Source organism: Sphaerodactylus townsendi, linkage group LG15 (assembly GCF_021028975.2).
Source record: "Sphaerodactylus townsendi isolate TG3544 linkage group LG15, MPM_Stown_v2.3, whole genome shotgun sequence".
Lineage (NCBI taxonomy): Eukaryota > Metazoa > Chordata > Lepidosauria > Squamata > Sphaerodactylidae > Sphaerodactylus > Sphaerodactylus townsendi.
The window spans coordinates 20,053,002-20,065,559 of NC_059439.1; the positions used below are offsets into that span (position 1 = coordinate 20,053,002).

Here is a 12,558-nt window from a genome sequence, read left to right on the forward strand (position 1 = left end):
GAATTTCCCTTACCCCGCAACCAAGTTCTAATGTTACACAAGCAGCTTGGTCAGCTTGACCAGACGGCGGAGGAGACAAGCGTCCCTTTAAATCGCCCCTTAGCATTTCGGTCCCCCTTTTTCTAAAATGTAAAAAAGGAGGAGATGTAGTAATGCACTGCCGACCCAGCAGCACCGTGGTAGAACGTTGGGACGCCAACGGACCTACGGCCTTGCCGGTCGCACCGCATCCCCACTCCTCATCCCCCCATGAGTCATGGGTCATGAACTGTCTGGCTCAATCACCGGGCGCAAGGACAATGGTCTTGCCCCCAGGTGAGGATTAGGCTCAGACGCTTACGCTCCTTTCCGCACGTAGCCAGGTGAGATCATGCATCACATGATGATCTCCCGACCTCCCGCCTCCCGCTCTCCCGGAACTCCCCCCGGTCCTCCCTCCTACACGCCCCCGATAGAATAACAATAAAAGGTGCCAGGAACCGGCATGCGGGAGACTCGCTAGGAACACGGACCTCCGGGCTCCCGCTGCTGGCGATCTCCACCAGATGTTATCTCCGCGTCTCGTCTCGTTCTTACGCTGACCACGTGGGTCGACTACACTATGATTCTGTGATTCTACTCTGCATAGTTTTATAAATCATGTCACCCCTTAGCCATCTTTTTTCCAAAGAAGTACATCCACGAAGAAAGCCGTCTAGGACAGACCACGTTACGAAAGAGACAAAGCAAACCAAAAAAAAAGTGTTTATTTTATACAGAGCAGAGATAGTCACTGTTACTACAATAGCAAAATAGAGTCAGATACCAAGGGCAATTACTAGGGTTAAAAGATGGTGGGAGGCCTTTCATAGGAACAGGAACACTTGCAAAAGGTTGGCTGTGCCACTTCTGCAATAGCATTTTTATTTGTCCTATTAAGACATACCCACTGACAATAATTGGGAGGGGAAAAAAACTATAGAGAATACAAACAATCCAAACAAACAACTCCAAATAAACCCTAATTCCAAATAAATCCCAAAATATCCCCGCCCCAGACCAATACACAAGAGAAGTCAACTGGCCATCCCAGAGAAGGTGTGCGGCACAAAACGAAAACACCAAGTTGAGCCACAGTAAAAACCAATATAGTTGAACGAGTCACTGAACAAGAGGAACTGAAGAAACTTAGTTACTCGCAGCATAGAGTGAATCAGAGTTTACAGAGGTGAAGTAGCGAAGCAATGGCTTGGATCCTGCCACTCTTGCTCAGCCAAATGCGGAGCCTTCCTCCAGTTGGCTGTGCCAACACAGGAAAGCTCTTTAAGACGGAGGCTTCAAATTTCATTGAGTGGTAGACTCCAACTCCGTATTATTTACTCAAGCTAACATTTGAAGAATTAAACATACCCCAGCCTGGAAGCTTTAGGGAAAATCAAAAGCCTGGGATTTTTAGCTTCTTTACCCTCAAAGAACTGCAGTTCCTGCACTGCAAAGATATGCTTATTTCCAGAAAGGGAGAAAAGTTCCACTTGCTGCACTGCTTGGGAGACCAGCCATGAAATGGCCTGCTGCAGGCAAATAATGCTCTCAGCTAGCACAGCCATGATTTAGAGGACTAGGGGCTCTCCCTTAACATAGTATTGGCATTCCCGGTATAAAAGTACAGCTGATTTTGTTGCAGTGAAGCAATACTGTGGGTGAGTCATAAGAGTCCCCCTGATCAGACTGGCAGTCCATCTAGTTCAGCACTGTTTTGAAGAGGCCAACTAGTTGCTCTGGAGGGCCAATATGCCGGGCACAGAGGCCAAAAGCAATCTAGGGCGGGTAGCCTAGGCTAGTCTGACCTTGACAGAGCTCAGAAGCTAAGTAGGGCCAACCCTGGCTAGTATTTGGATGGGAGACCACCAAGGGATACCAGAATGGTTATGCAGAGGCAGGCAAATGGCAAACCATTTCTGACTGTCTCTTATCTTGAAAACCCTACAGGGCCGTCATAAGTTAGCTGTAACTTGATGGCACTTTCCACCACGTTTTCTCGCCTCCAAACCAACAGCTGGTTAACATGCCACAACAAGGGTCTCCACGGTAAAAGGAGTCAGGCAAGGCCTAAATGAGTGAAAGCAAAAACTGTTACAACATTAAGTTCCCTTGCAGGTGAAAATGGCACTTGGAGCTGTCCAGCGATTCAGATTCTTAAGGTGTGGAGATCAGCTAGCTTTGTAGCTGTTTTCAAAACTATCAGAGAAAAGTTAGTTTCCACATTTCCCCCATTGTTGTCTCTGGCATTGGTGCCGCCATGTTTGTTTTTAACCATATCCTGAGGAATGTATTCAAAGGAGAACCCCTAATGCTAAAAGAAAGGTTGGATGCCCATTGAAGGCACATTTACAAGAAGCCACAGAAATATGACATGTGAGGCGGGGGGAATCACCACATGGTGACTCCTTGTCCCAAATTATTACAAAATTCTCCCTCAAGAGTGAATTCACATAAAATAAAAGATGGACACCAGCTTTTCTCCACTATCGCACCATCCCTCATACGATTTTTGTTTTGTTTGGGGCAGAATCGGAGCAGGGTTGCCTTGTTCTTTTTTTTCTACAAATTATATATTTTATTAACTTTGTTTCTAGTGGATATGCATACATTCATAACCTACTAAGGGAGGGGGGAATAAGAAAAAAATATGGAAGTGTGTGTTAGTAATCATGCTCACATACGAAGTACAAATTAAGAAAAACTTGCAATGGGGTTGGGTGGGATGCTGGGAAATAATATTCAGCGTTCCCCCTAAGAAATTGCTTGAAGCGTTGAGGAGACTTAAATAACTTGACTTGATCAGAGGCCAGGCCTGGAGACGGAAAAATTATATACCGCCAGCAATGATATAATATCACTTTTGAATCTGAAGAAAAGTTATCAACTGTAGAATAAACCTTTGAAGACACAGACTCGGTCATTTTTACCTCACAGTTCATGTCACTCATCTCCTGTAAGAGCAAAATTCACGGCAAAATGAACCCCTATAGTGGATCCAGTGAACGTTAGGGCATTGCAAATGACAGGGGTGACCACTCCAGAAATAATTGAATTAAATTAACAGACCCACTAAACTCAACAGGCCTTTGGCAGACAGTACTCTGGATCACACCTCCACTAGATCACACTATATTAATTCTGAGTTGTATTGCTGCATGTGTCCTTTGCAAGAAGGAAAATATCTAACAGGAAAGTATCTCTGGAACTGCCAATTAAACACAGCATCAGGGATAGTAATCTTTATTTTAGATATCTCCATACAGCCAGCAAAGCCTGCATGCTCCCTTCCTTTTGAAATGACTAAACGCCAGATACTGTAGTTCTGAACTATTAAATATTGATGATTCCGTTAGATTGATTCTAATAGATTGCAGCCTTTCTACAGTAGTTTGGGCCATAAAATCTATTAGATTGATTTTGAGCAGACTGCCATAATGCTCTCCCACACCCAAAGATATTTCAAAACGGCAACCGCTCTGAGACTTCAGGGTGACAAATGCAGCATCGTTTCGATCTCCTCCCTTCAGGTACATTTGCAATGATGCTGTCAAATAGCGGGGTTTTTCTACAGGTCTGTGCACTTTGGGCACAGTGGAGAGTCACCCACTCCTTTTTGGGTCGGTCTGCCCATATTTGCCAACCAGAAGTAGTTCACAGCTAACATTTTGGAGGGAACAAGTCATTGCTCTTTGAGACGGTACATGTGTGTGCGATCTAGGACACTTATGTGATTGGTTTCAGTAGCTTAGCAAAAAAAAGAAAACAGCCTCTTCAAAAAATGTTTTAGGGGGAGTAGCTACACTGGTCTAGAATTGAGATGGCAATGAAAGGCTGACAGTCTTATAGACTCTGGCTTGTTCGCACGCAGAATAATCCCCTTTCAATGCACTTTGCAGCAGGATTCTACTGTGCGGAATAGCACTATCCACTTGCAAACCATTGTGAAAGTGGACTGAAAGTGCATTATTCTGCATGTGCGGAAGAGGCCTCTGCCTGGCTCTCACATAGGGTCGCCACCTGGAGATTTGGGGGATGAAGACTGAAAAGGGCGGGGTTTGAGGAGGGATATCAACGGGTATTATGCCAAAGAGTCCACCTTCCAAAGTGGCCATTTTTTTTTCCAGCTGAAGATCAGTTATTACCCCTGGAGATTGTCTACCCATCACCTGGAGGCTGGCAACTCTGATCTCACACCTCCAGAAACTTCCCCCCTCCTGAAAGCTCTAGAAAAAGGTTACAACAGATTAAGAAAGAAAAAAAAAACCCGCACTATTCAATATCTTGGTAGAACGGATTTGAAACACTGCCTCTTGCTCCAAGACAAGTCAACAGTCCACCATTCACTGTATTCTTAAGGATACAGCACAATTCTGAGATTTGGGGATAACAACATATTTTGGGTCTTTGAACAGTGAGTTTGTGGACCCTTCTTCCCTCTTGCTCTCTTTTCAGCTGTTTTGCAGCTCTCTTTCTTTCCCCAAGTTCCCAAGGGGTTGATTGTCAAGTACACCTGGAAAAGACAGGAAAGTCTGGTTCTGTTGAATTGGGTTTCTAATGCCAGTTTCCACCGAAAGGGAAAATGGCAGGAACCCTGCTAGGCTGGGCAACACAGGAGGCACCAATTCTTGCTGGCCCTCTTTCTACTGGCGAGATTGACTACCATAAAGCAAAGAAGAATTGTCACGTGAATCTTAGCATTACATTCGGTCACCTTTTTCCATTTGTAAAGTAGGGAAACGATGGTCCACTTTGACCACCAAAAAGGCTGCGCTGGGGATCACGGGACCTGCCTGGGCAAAACCCATGTGGGCCTGGGGCTCTAATAAAAAGGAGAATTGGGTAAGACTGAGTGAAAAAGTCAGCTGAGTCCAACCTGGGCAGCCCAATCCACAGGGATCTGGGGGCCAGTGACAGCACTTATGCCATGCCAGAGGCAGCAAAAGAGGGGGGGGAACCCCAGTCACCCCGGAAGCCCTCCCTAGGGCTGGAGTTATGCCACCTTTTGGGTGGTGTGCGTAAGGCCCGCGTCGTGGCTTTCCTAGCTTGACTAAAGACAAAGACAGCAAAGCTCCGCAGCAGCGCCCACTTCCAGGTCTGGCCACCACAGAGCTGTGGAGCGCTCGAACCCTATAATCTTTGACCCCTCCACCAGCGCAAGTGCCCATTATGCAGCTGGAGGGAGCAAACATACCAGTGCATCTCTCCACCGCTCCCAGATGTCATTTTAGCTTTCCACCAAGGGGACTGGGCCATAAGCGGGGTAAAGTGGTACCAACATTATCAGGGGTATCGTCATTTAGAAAGTTAAAAGTCTGCCTCTGGAAAGAATGATTGCCCCAACTATCCTACAGTGCTTTTAAAAGGCAACAAAAGCCACATAGGATAGATGAATATCTGAGCATGGCTCTGGCAGATTTTCGAGCCTTGGAAATGCTAAAAGAAACAAAGTCAACAGTCAGAGTCTTTACTACAAAGAACACTGTGCAGGCAGGATTACAATTCAGAGTTACGATTCAGAGTCTCAGCATCTCCTCCATGTTCTAGCAACTGTAGAGAAAAAATATGGCAGTCTTGGGGTGGTTCTCAGTTCTCTTATGGAGACAAATTCACTTTACCGCTGTCTTTTGGCTGGCGTATGAGATCACCCAGAGAAAGAAAAGACATGATTATACGTGACCAATGAAGCAAGTGTAGTTAGATCAGTTATTCTGGCTATTCTTTCCCCAAAAGTTATGAATTACGTTCTGCTGGACAAACATGACTACCAAGATTTAGATGCAGAGGTTCCTCCATTTTGTAAAAGTCCATCCAGGAGATGGGGGGAAAGTGTACAAGAAAAGACCAGCTGGCTGTATAGCATTGGAAGTAACTTTTGGGATTAAGTATTTAGGGTTTGTTTGTTTTTTTAAAAATTAAACTGCTATTTGGTTAACGGGTAATATTGTCATCAAGTACTTCCTGTAACCGACTGGAGCAATTGTGAGCTGCAAGTGTTTTTGGCCAGGTTTGACTTCTAGATTTTACAAGATTTTTGCTCATGTTTGGCTGCATCTCCTTGATTCCAAGAAGCCTGAATGACAACCTGTATCATACCCAAGCAAGTCTGACGCTGTAGCCAAGCATCTGTTTCAGTAACTAGAATGACAGCTGACCCACGTAGACGCAAGGTCATCCCTTTCTGCCTTGCTGGCATTGCCCAAAAGTCTCATTCCTTCGTAGATCTGGAAGCAGATCAAATTAGTTACACCCATAAGTAACAGGACTGCTGGGAGAAATCCTAGTTGCAAAATCTTAGAAGCCAGCCAAGCAAGACACCATTGGGAGCACCTGTGAGTGACAAGAACATTTTGGGGACTCCAACCTGTGGTTTCGTGCCGTTCCTCTCCCGATGCAAAGCACATCAGTCGGATGTCCTAAACAGCTTTTGTCCATTTACATCAACTTCTCCCAGAGGATCTGATTGGCCTCCCAAACTTTCCCATTTGTCTCCATCCTCTTTTTCTCCACAGGAAAACCAGCCACAGAGCGAGCTGTTTGTTTTGAGACTGACGACACAATCTTGTTTATCAATTTATCCCCCACATCCCCATTTCAACATACAGAAAAACACTATCTTCAAAATACTTTTCAAAAAAATAATAATCAACTAATCGGGAGTCTAATGTTGCTTGTCCTAGATAATATTAGGGTTAGGCTGCAGAGGTTTATCAGTAGAACTACAAAAGCCACTAACAAAAGAAAACGAGACAGAATTCGTTGGGGAAATGCGAGAGATGTGAAACACACCGTATGCCGTCCAAGACCTTGTGTGTTCTAGCAGGATTGGATAGAAATTTCGGTTCAGAATTATGCAGCATGGAGAAAAGTCACTATCTCCAGTCTCAGCTGGCCACCTGTAAAACGGTCCGTATACCGCAACACTGTTGTTGAGGCTAAGGATTGGATAGCAGGAATATAGGCCCAATTAGGCCAATTAGGCCCTGGAAGTGCCACATGACTGATTGAACTAGTTCTGAGAGCTGGCCTCTCAAGAAATAAGGTAGCCTTTCTTTTCCTGCTAAATGCTCAGAGGCACACATAACGCTCCTATGTTCCAGTACCATTCTCTTAGATACTGTACGCAGGTAAGTGCGATTACCAATATTTACTTAGTCACAGGGGCAGAAGCTCAAAGGTAAGGCTGGAGGAAGGGAGAGAGAAAAAGAAGAGTTATTCAAAATTCATTCCAAGTCAGTCACCAGAAAACGTTATTCTCTTCCACGGACGGTGTTAACATCGCCACATATTAGCGGCGATTTCCAGTATCTTTTGCAGACTCTTTTTGCAGAGTTGGTTTCCCAAGTTTCTTATGTTTGACAGATGTAGCATTTGTTTTGTTTTGTTTTCAAACGACAACCTGGAATCAAGAAGTGGCCTTCGTTCGAGGCACAGCAGAAAAAGAGGGAGGGGCAATATGGGGTCAAACTGATTAAATACCCGTCCTCCCCTTGCGAACAGTTTGCAAGTCCAGTATCGAAAACAATCTTCTCTGGGAAAAGTTCAAATAATTCTCAATTCTCGGATGACCCTGATGAACACTGCTGAAACTGTTACACTCAGCTCTGTCTCAAATCACAGCGGCTGAAGACTTGGGTAGTTTGGAACACAGAAAATAGGTGTTAAAAGATTATCAAGACCAAAGTCCATCCAAGACCTCAAGACTGGCAATTTCTAAATCCAGGTTTGGATGGATCTAGGAACGGCTCATTAGCTGGCATTAAGCACCTTTGTGGGTCTCCCTCTGGTGCCGCATTCTCAGGTGGGAGGCAAGCCTCTGCAAACCCCTTCTCCCGCTAGGCTGGCACATTTGAAGGGCTTCTCGCCCGAATGAGTGGCCCTGTGGCGCTCGAGGTGGGCGTTGCGCGTGAACCCTTTCCCGCAGTCGCCACAGGAAAAGGGTTTGTCCCCGCTGTGGATGCCCTGGTGGCGCTGGAGGTGAGCGCTGCGGGTGAAACGCTTGCCGCAGCGGGCGCAGCGGAAGGGGCGCTCTCCTGTGTGGGTGCCCTGGTGGCGGGTGACATGGGCGCTGCGGGTGAATGCCTTGCCACAGACACCGCACTCGTACGGACGCTCCCCGGTATGCGTGCTGTGGTGGCGGGTCAGGTGGGAGTTGCGGCCAAAGGCCTTCCCGCAGTAGGTGCACTTGTATGGCCGCTCTCCTGAATGGGTCTCCTGGTGCCGGGCCAGGTGGGCGCTGCGGGCAAAGGACTTCCCACAGTAGTTGCAGTTGTACGGGCGGTCTTCCTCTTGCACCTGCTGCCCAAGGCGTTTCCCACCTAAGGGGCGCTGCAGCCCGGAGTGGGTAGCAAGGTGCCGCACAGGGTGCGAAGCTGGCGCTCGGAATCCTTTCCCATTGCTAGTATATACACGTGTGGGACTTCTCTCCTCCCATGTATTAGCTGCGTGTGTAGGTTCTTCAGGACACGGCTTCGTGGGAAAGGGAGCCGCTGCTTTGAAGTTCCTCTCTTCCGGTTCGCTGACGGTGAGTGCTCTGGTCCAAGAGACGTCTTGTCAGTGTTCAGCAAGAAGCCCGCCCCAAAGGGTTCTCCTGAAGGGTAATCCTATAGCCACTTTTCCAGCGTTAGCTGTCTGGTTTGAGCTGTACACCTCGCTTCCTTCGAAACCTTTTCTCAAAAACCTCTGCGCAAATCTCTGGATCCTCAGTACTTCCAACTGCTGAGGAAAAAAAGAGAGGAAAAAAGACAGAACATCAGATATTTTATGCTTTGTTTACTTCATTTACACAACATCCTTCTCGCCCTGGGGATCCAAAGAGGCTCATGGCATTCTCTTCTGCTCCATCTTACTGTCACAACAGCCTTGTGAGGTAGGTTAGGATGACTGGCCCACATTTGCCAAGCAAGCTTCCATGGCAGAGAATTCATTCACAGAGTTCATTTATAGAATCCACACCTGTCCTGTGCTGTGAGTCTGAGTATTTTTGATAAAAGGACACTCTTAAGGCTCTGATGACAAATTAGTAGTGAACTCAGTTTATTATGGCTCTTAATATTTTGAGTGTTCATAAAAGAAGGAAACCTACGTTCCTTCCTCAGATGATTTAGGAACATGTTGCCACCATTAATAGATTTGCATTTCGATACGAATCAAGAAAATGCAGGAGAGAGCAAAGTATCCTGCGCTGCATTTCTGGAAGGCAGGGCAGAGTCAAAATGTGCTAAACCTCTCTTATTTAAGTGATATACGTTGCGTTTTCTGTCTCTGATCACTAACACCATTCATTCATTCATTCATTCATTCATTCATTCATTCATCCATTCAGATTTTATATTTTAGACACCACTCCCCTGAAGGGCTCAGGGCAGTGAACAGCATAAAATACAATAATATAATAATGATGTACAGGAAAAATATAGTGATGTACTGGAAAAAGCCAGGCATGGGGACATCTTCATTTAGTGCTGGAACTGTTAAAAGGAGGAAACAGTCATCTAATTTAGATAAGACAGTCAAGCTTTCCAAGAGCCCTCTGATCAGCACAGAAGTTCTTGCATCGCCTTAATTTTTACAACATGCCTTCGGCTGAGTCAAACTGTTGGTTAACTGAAGTTAGTATGGTCTCAGGCTGGTAGTTCTCCAAAATATTAGGCTCAGAAAGGTCCCTTCCATACATACAGAATAATGCACTTTCAATCCACTTCCACAATTGTTTGCAGGTGGATTTTGCCATTCCGCACAACTGCAAAGTGCATTGAAAGTGGACTGAAAGTGCATTATTCTGCATGTGTGGAAGAGTCTAAAGATCCTTCCCACTGCATACTGTCTGATTTTCTTAACTGACCTGGACAATTTGGCAAGCCAATCAGATCCTCTATCACTGAGGCACGATCTCTGCTTTTTTGTTTGTTTGTTTGCATCTATCTCAACACCACTTCATCTAATGTCAACTTCTTCCCTTATCTCCATTTAATTGCAAACACTATAGACCAGGGCAGGGCCCCCAACATGGTACTCGTGGGTGCCATGAAAGTGGGTGTGGTCAGCTAGAGTTTTTGCCTGGCAAGGCTTTTGATAGACCACTGAAGATTTGATTGGCTGTGCAATATTTTTTAAGCGTTGCTTCGGTAGCGCCTGCCACCACAGCACCACAGCACAACTTATGTTATGTTGTGGTTGGCTCCGCCTCCCGCAGTAGCCATTTTGTGGCCGCCGTTTAGCTGCTGCGCCCGCCATGTTATGTCAGAATCCCAAAGGTGCCCACAAGCTCAACAAGGCTGGGGATCCCTGCTCCCTCTGTTCTGTACAGCACCTTGTACATCCATAACTAGACAAGCCTTTATTTTCAATTTGGGAGGATTATTTTGAATACCACAGAATCAGGATGCACAGCCAGTTACTTCAATCTACAGAGGCAAAATGCACATTATCCAAATCAATAAAGGCTAAAAAGGGGCTGGTCCCTGCCGCAAGGAGCATACAATGGGGCTGACTCCCTGGCAAGCGTTCTCTGGATTGCACAGAAATTCAATCCCAAATGGCACACAAACAAAACCTAACAACAAAACAAGCTCTACAACAGCCCAGAGGCGGCCCCCGCGCATCCCTGCGAATTGCGCCACTGCTGCATGGCGGATTGAATCCCCGACCTTATCCTCCCGCGCGGACAAGGCGATCCAGACTAGCGATTGGCTCCCGCGCAAAAAGGGCGCAACAGCCCACCAAGAGCGGATGCAGCCAGCCTCCGCTCCATTGTGCCTACAATAAAATAACTCGCAATGGATCTTTTTTTTTAAATCTCGCCTCTAGATTGGAGTCGTGCTGAATTGCACGGGGAAAAAAAGAAAAGAAAAGCAAATTTTTTTGGGAGGGAAAAGGGAAACAAAAGAGAGATTGCAGACGGATCTCTCCGTTGCAAACTGATGGGGGTGAAAATGGGGGGAAACGCGTCCTCCAGCGGCAGCGCCCAGGGAGTGGGTGTCTCCAGGCGCGCCCTCTGCCCTTCCTGGCCCCATACGCTGGACGGCGCCCCATCCACGTGCTAGCTGCGCTCTCACCGCTGCGCCCCTGCCCGCGGATCCGAAGAGGGTTTGCGCGCCTCGGGCAGCCGCATTCCAATCTCCGGCCTGGGAGGGGAAGAGCCACCTGGAGCGCGCGAGCGGCGGCGGGTGCGCACGCAGCAAAGGCGGGTGCGCACGCCTGCATCCTGTCCTCCGCTCCATTGGCAAGGCAACACCAGGCACCTCTGTGGTTTTAACTGTCGCCATGCCGAAGGAAACAGAACCTTCGTTTAATTTGCGGTAGGGGGTTACGCTTGGATCCTTAGTGAGGAAGCTGGAAGTCACCATATATATGTGTGTGCGTGTTTTTCCCCTTTTCATTTATTATCATTGTTATGGGGGGGGGGGGGGGGGGACTAGATCCTTGTCGTTCTACATATGTGTTATTTATGTGCACAATAAATAAAAATTCTTATCAAAAACAACAACAGTGGATGGGTATCTAAAAAGAAATGAAAACAAAACCGACTGGTTAAAGGAAGCTGGGAGCACAAAAAGCATGGGTATATAAAGGAAACAGAATGAAAGCATACATGCTAAAGGGGAATAAACACTTTTAAAAGCTATAAAAGGGGGATAGACATAACAAACAATAAAATGGGTACATTAAAGGCTGTGACTATTCAATCATCAAGCTGGCTTTGTTGTACAGATCACTCCTGCAAAGGACTTCAAGTGCTGGGGTGCTGTGTGGTTTCCGAGCTGTATGGCCTGTGATTCCGGCTGTGAAAGCCTTCGACAATATACTTCAAGTGCTGCTACACAGAACTTGACCAGGGTGTATGTTATGTCAGGATTGGTATCTGTAAGCAGTATGGAAATATAAAATTGTTGAGTGTGGCCTGGAAATCTACAGCAGTGGCAACATAAAATGAATATGTATATTTTGGGGATCCTGATCCTCTGAAGAAGCCAGCCACAGATGCAGGTGAAACATCAGGAGAGAATGCTGCTGGAACACAACCATACAGCCCGGAAACCCACAACACCCCAGAGATTCCAGCCGTAAAGCCTTTGACAATATGTATATTTTAATAATACTGGCAGTGGAGAAGCACATTTATTGTTTCTATGTGCCCAGATCCAGAAACATTTTCTCTCTAGATAGGTGCTTAAAAATCATGCAAATGAGTGCCAGTGTGGTGTAGTGGCAAAGAGCAGGTGCACTCTAATCTGGAGAACTGGGTTTAATTCCCTGCTCTGCCACTTGTGCTGTGGAGGTTTATCTGGTGAACCAGATTAGCTTGTGCATTCCAACACATGCAAGCTGGGTGACCTTGGGCTGGTCACAGCTCTTCAGAGCTCTCTTAGCCCTACCTGCCTCATAGGGTGTTTGTTGTGAGGGGCGAAGGGAAAGGATTTTGTAAGCCTCTTTGAGTGTCCTTACAGGAGAGAAAGGGAGGATATAAATCCAACTTTTGTTCTTAATAGACCAAGTTTCGAAGCTTGAGTGGGTGAGAATGGGCATGAATATGCAGCA

At 46.4% G+C, this 12,558-nt stretch overlaps 1 protein-coding gene across 1 annotated transcript; it reads right to left on the reverse strand.

Moving 5' to 3' along the window:
• Positions 1 to 728: 728 nt before the first annotated feature.
• Positions 729 to 8,571, reverse strand: ZNF324B (zinc finger protein 324B; the record flags this gene model as incomplete). The annotated part of the gene is made up of 1 exon (XM_048516462.1): positions 729 to 8,571. A coding segment is annotated over one exon (756 nt), but the record flags the coding sequence as incomplete, so codon positions are not given.
• Between the last annotated feature and the right edge of the window lie 3,987 nt (positions 8,572 to 12,558).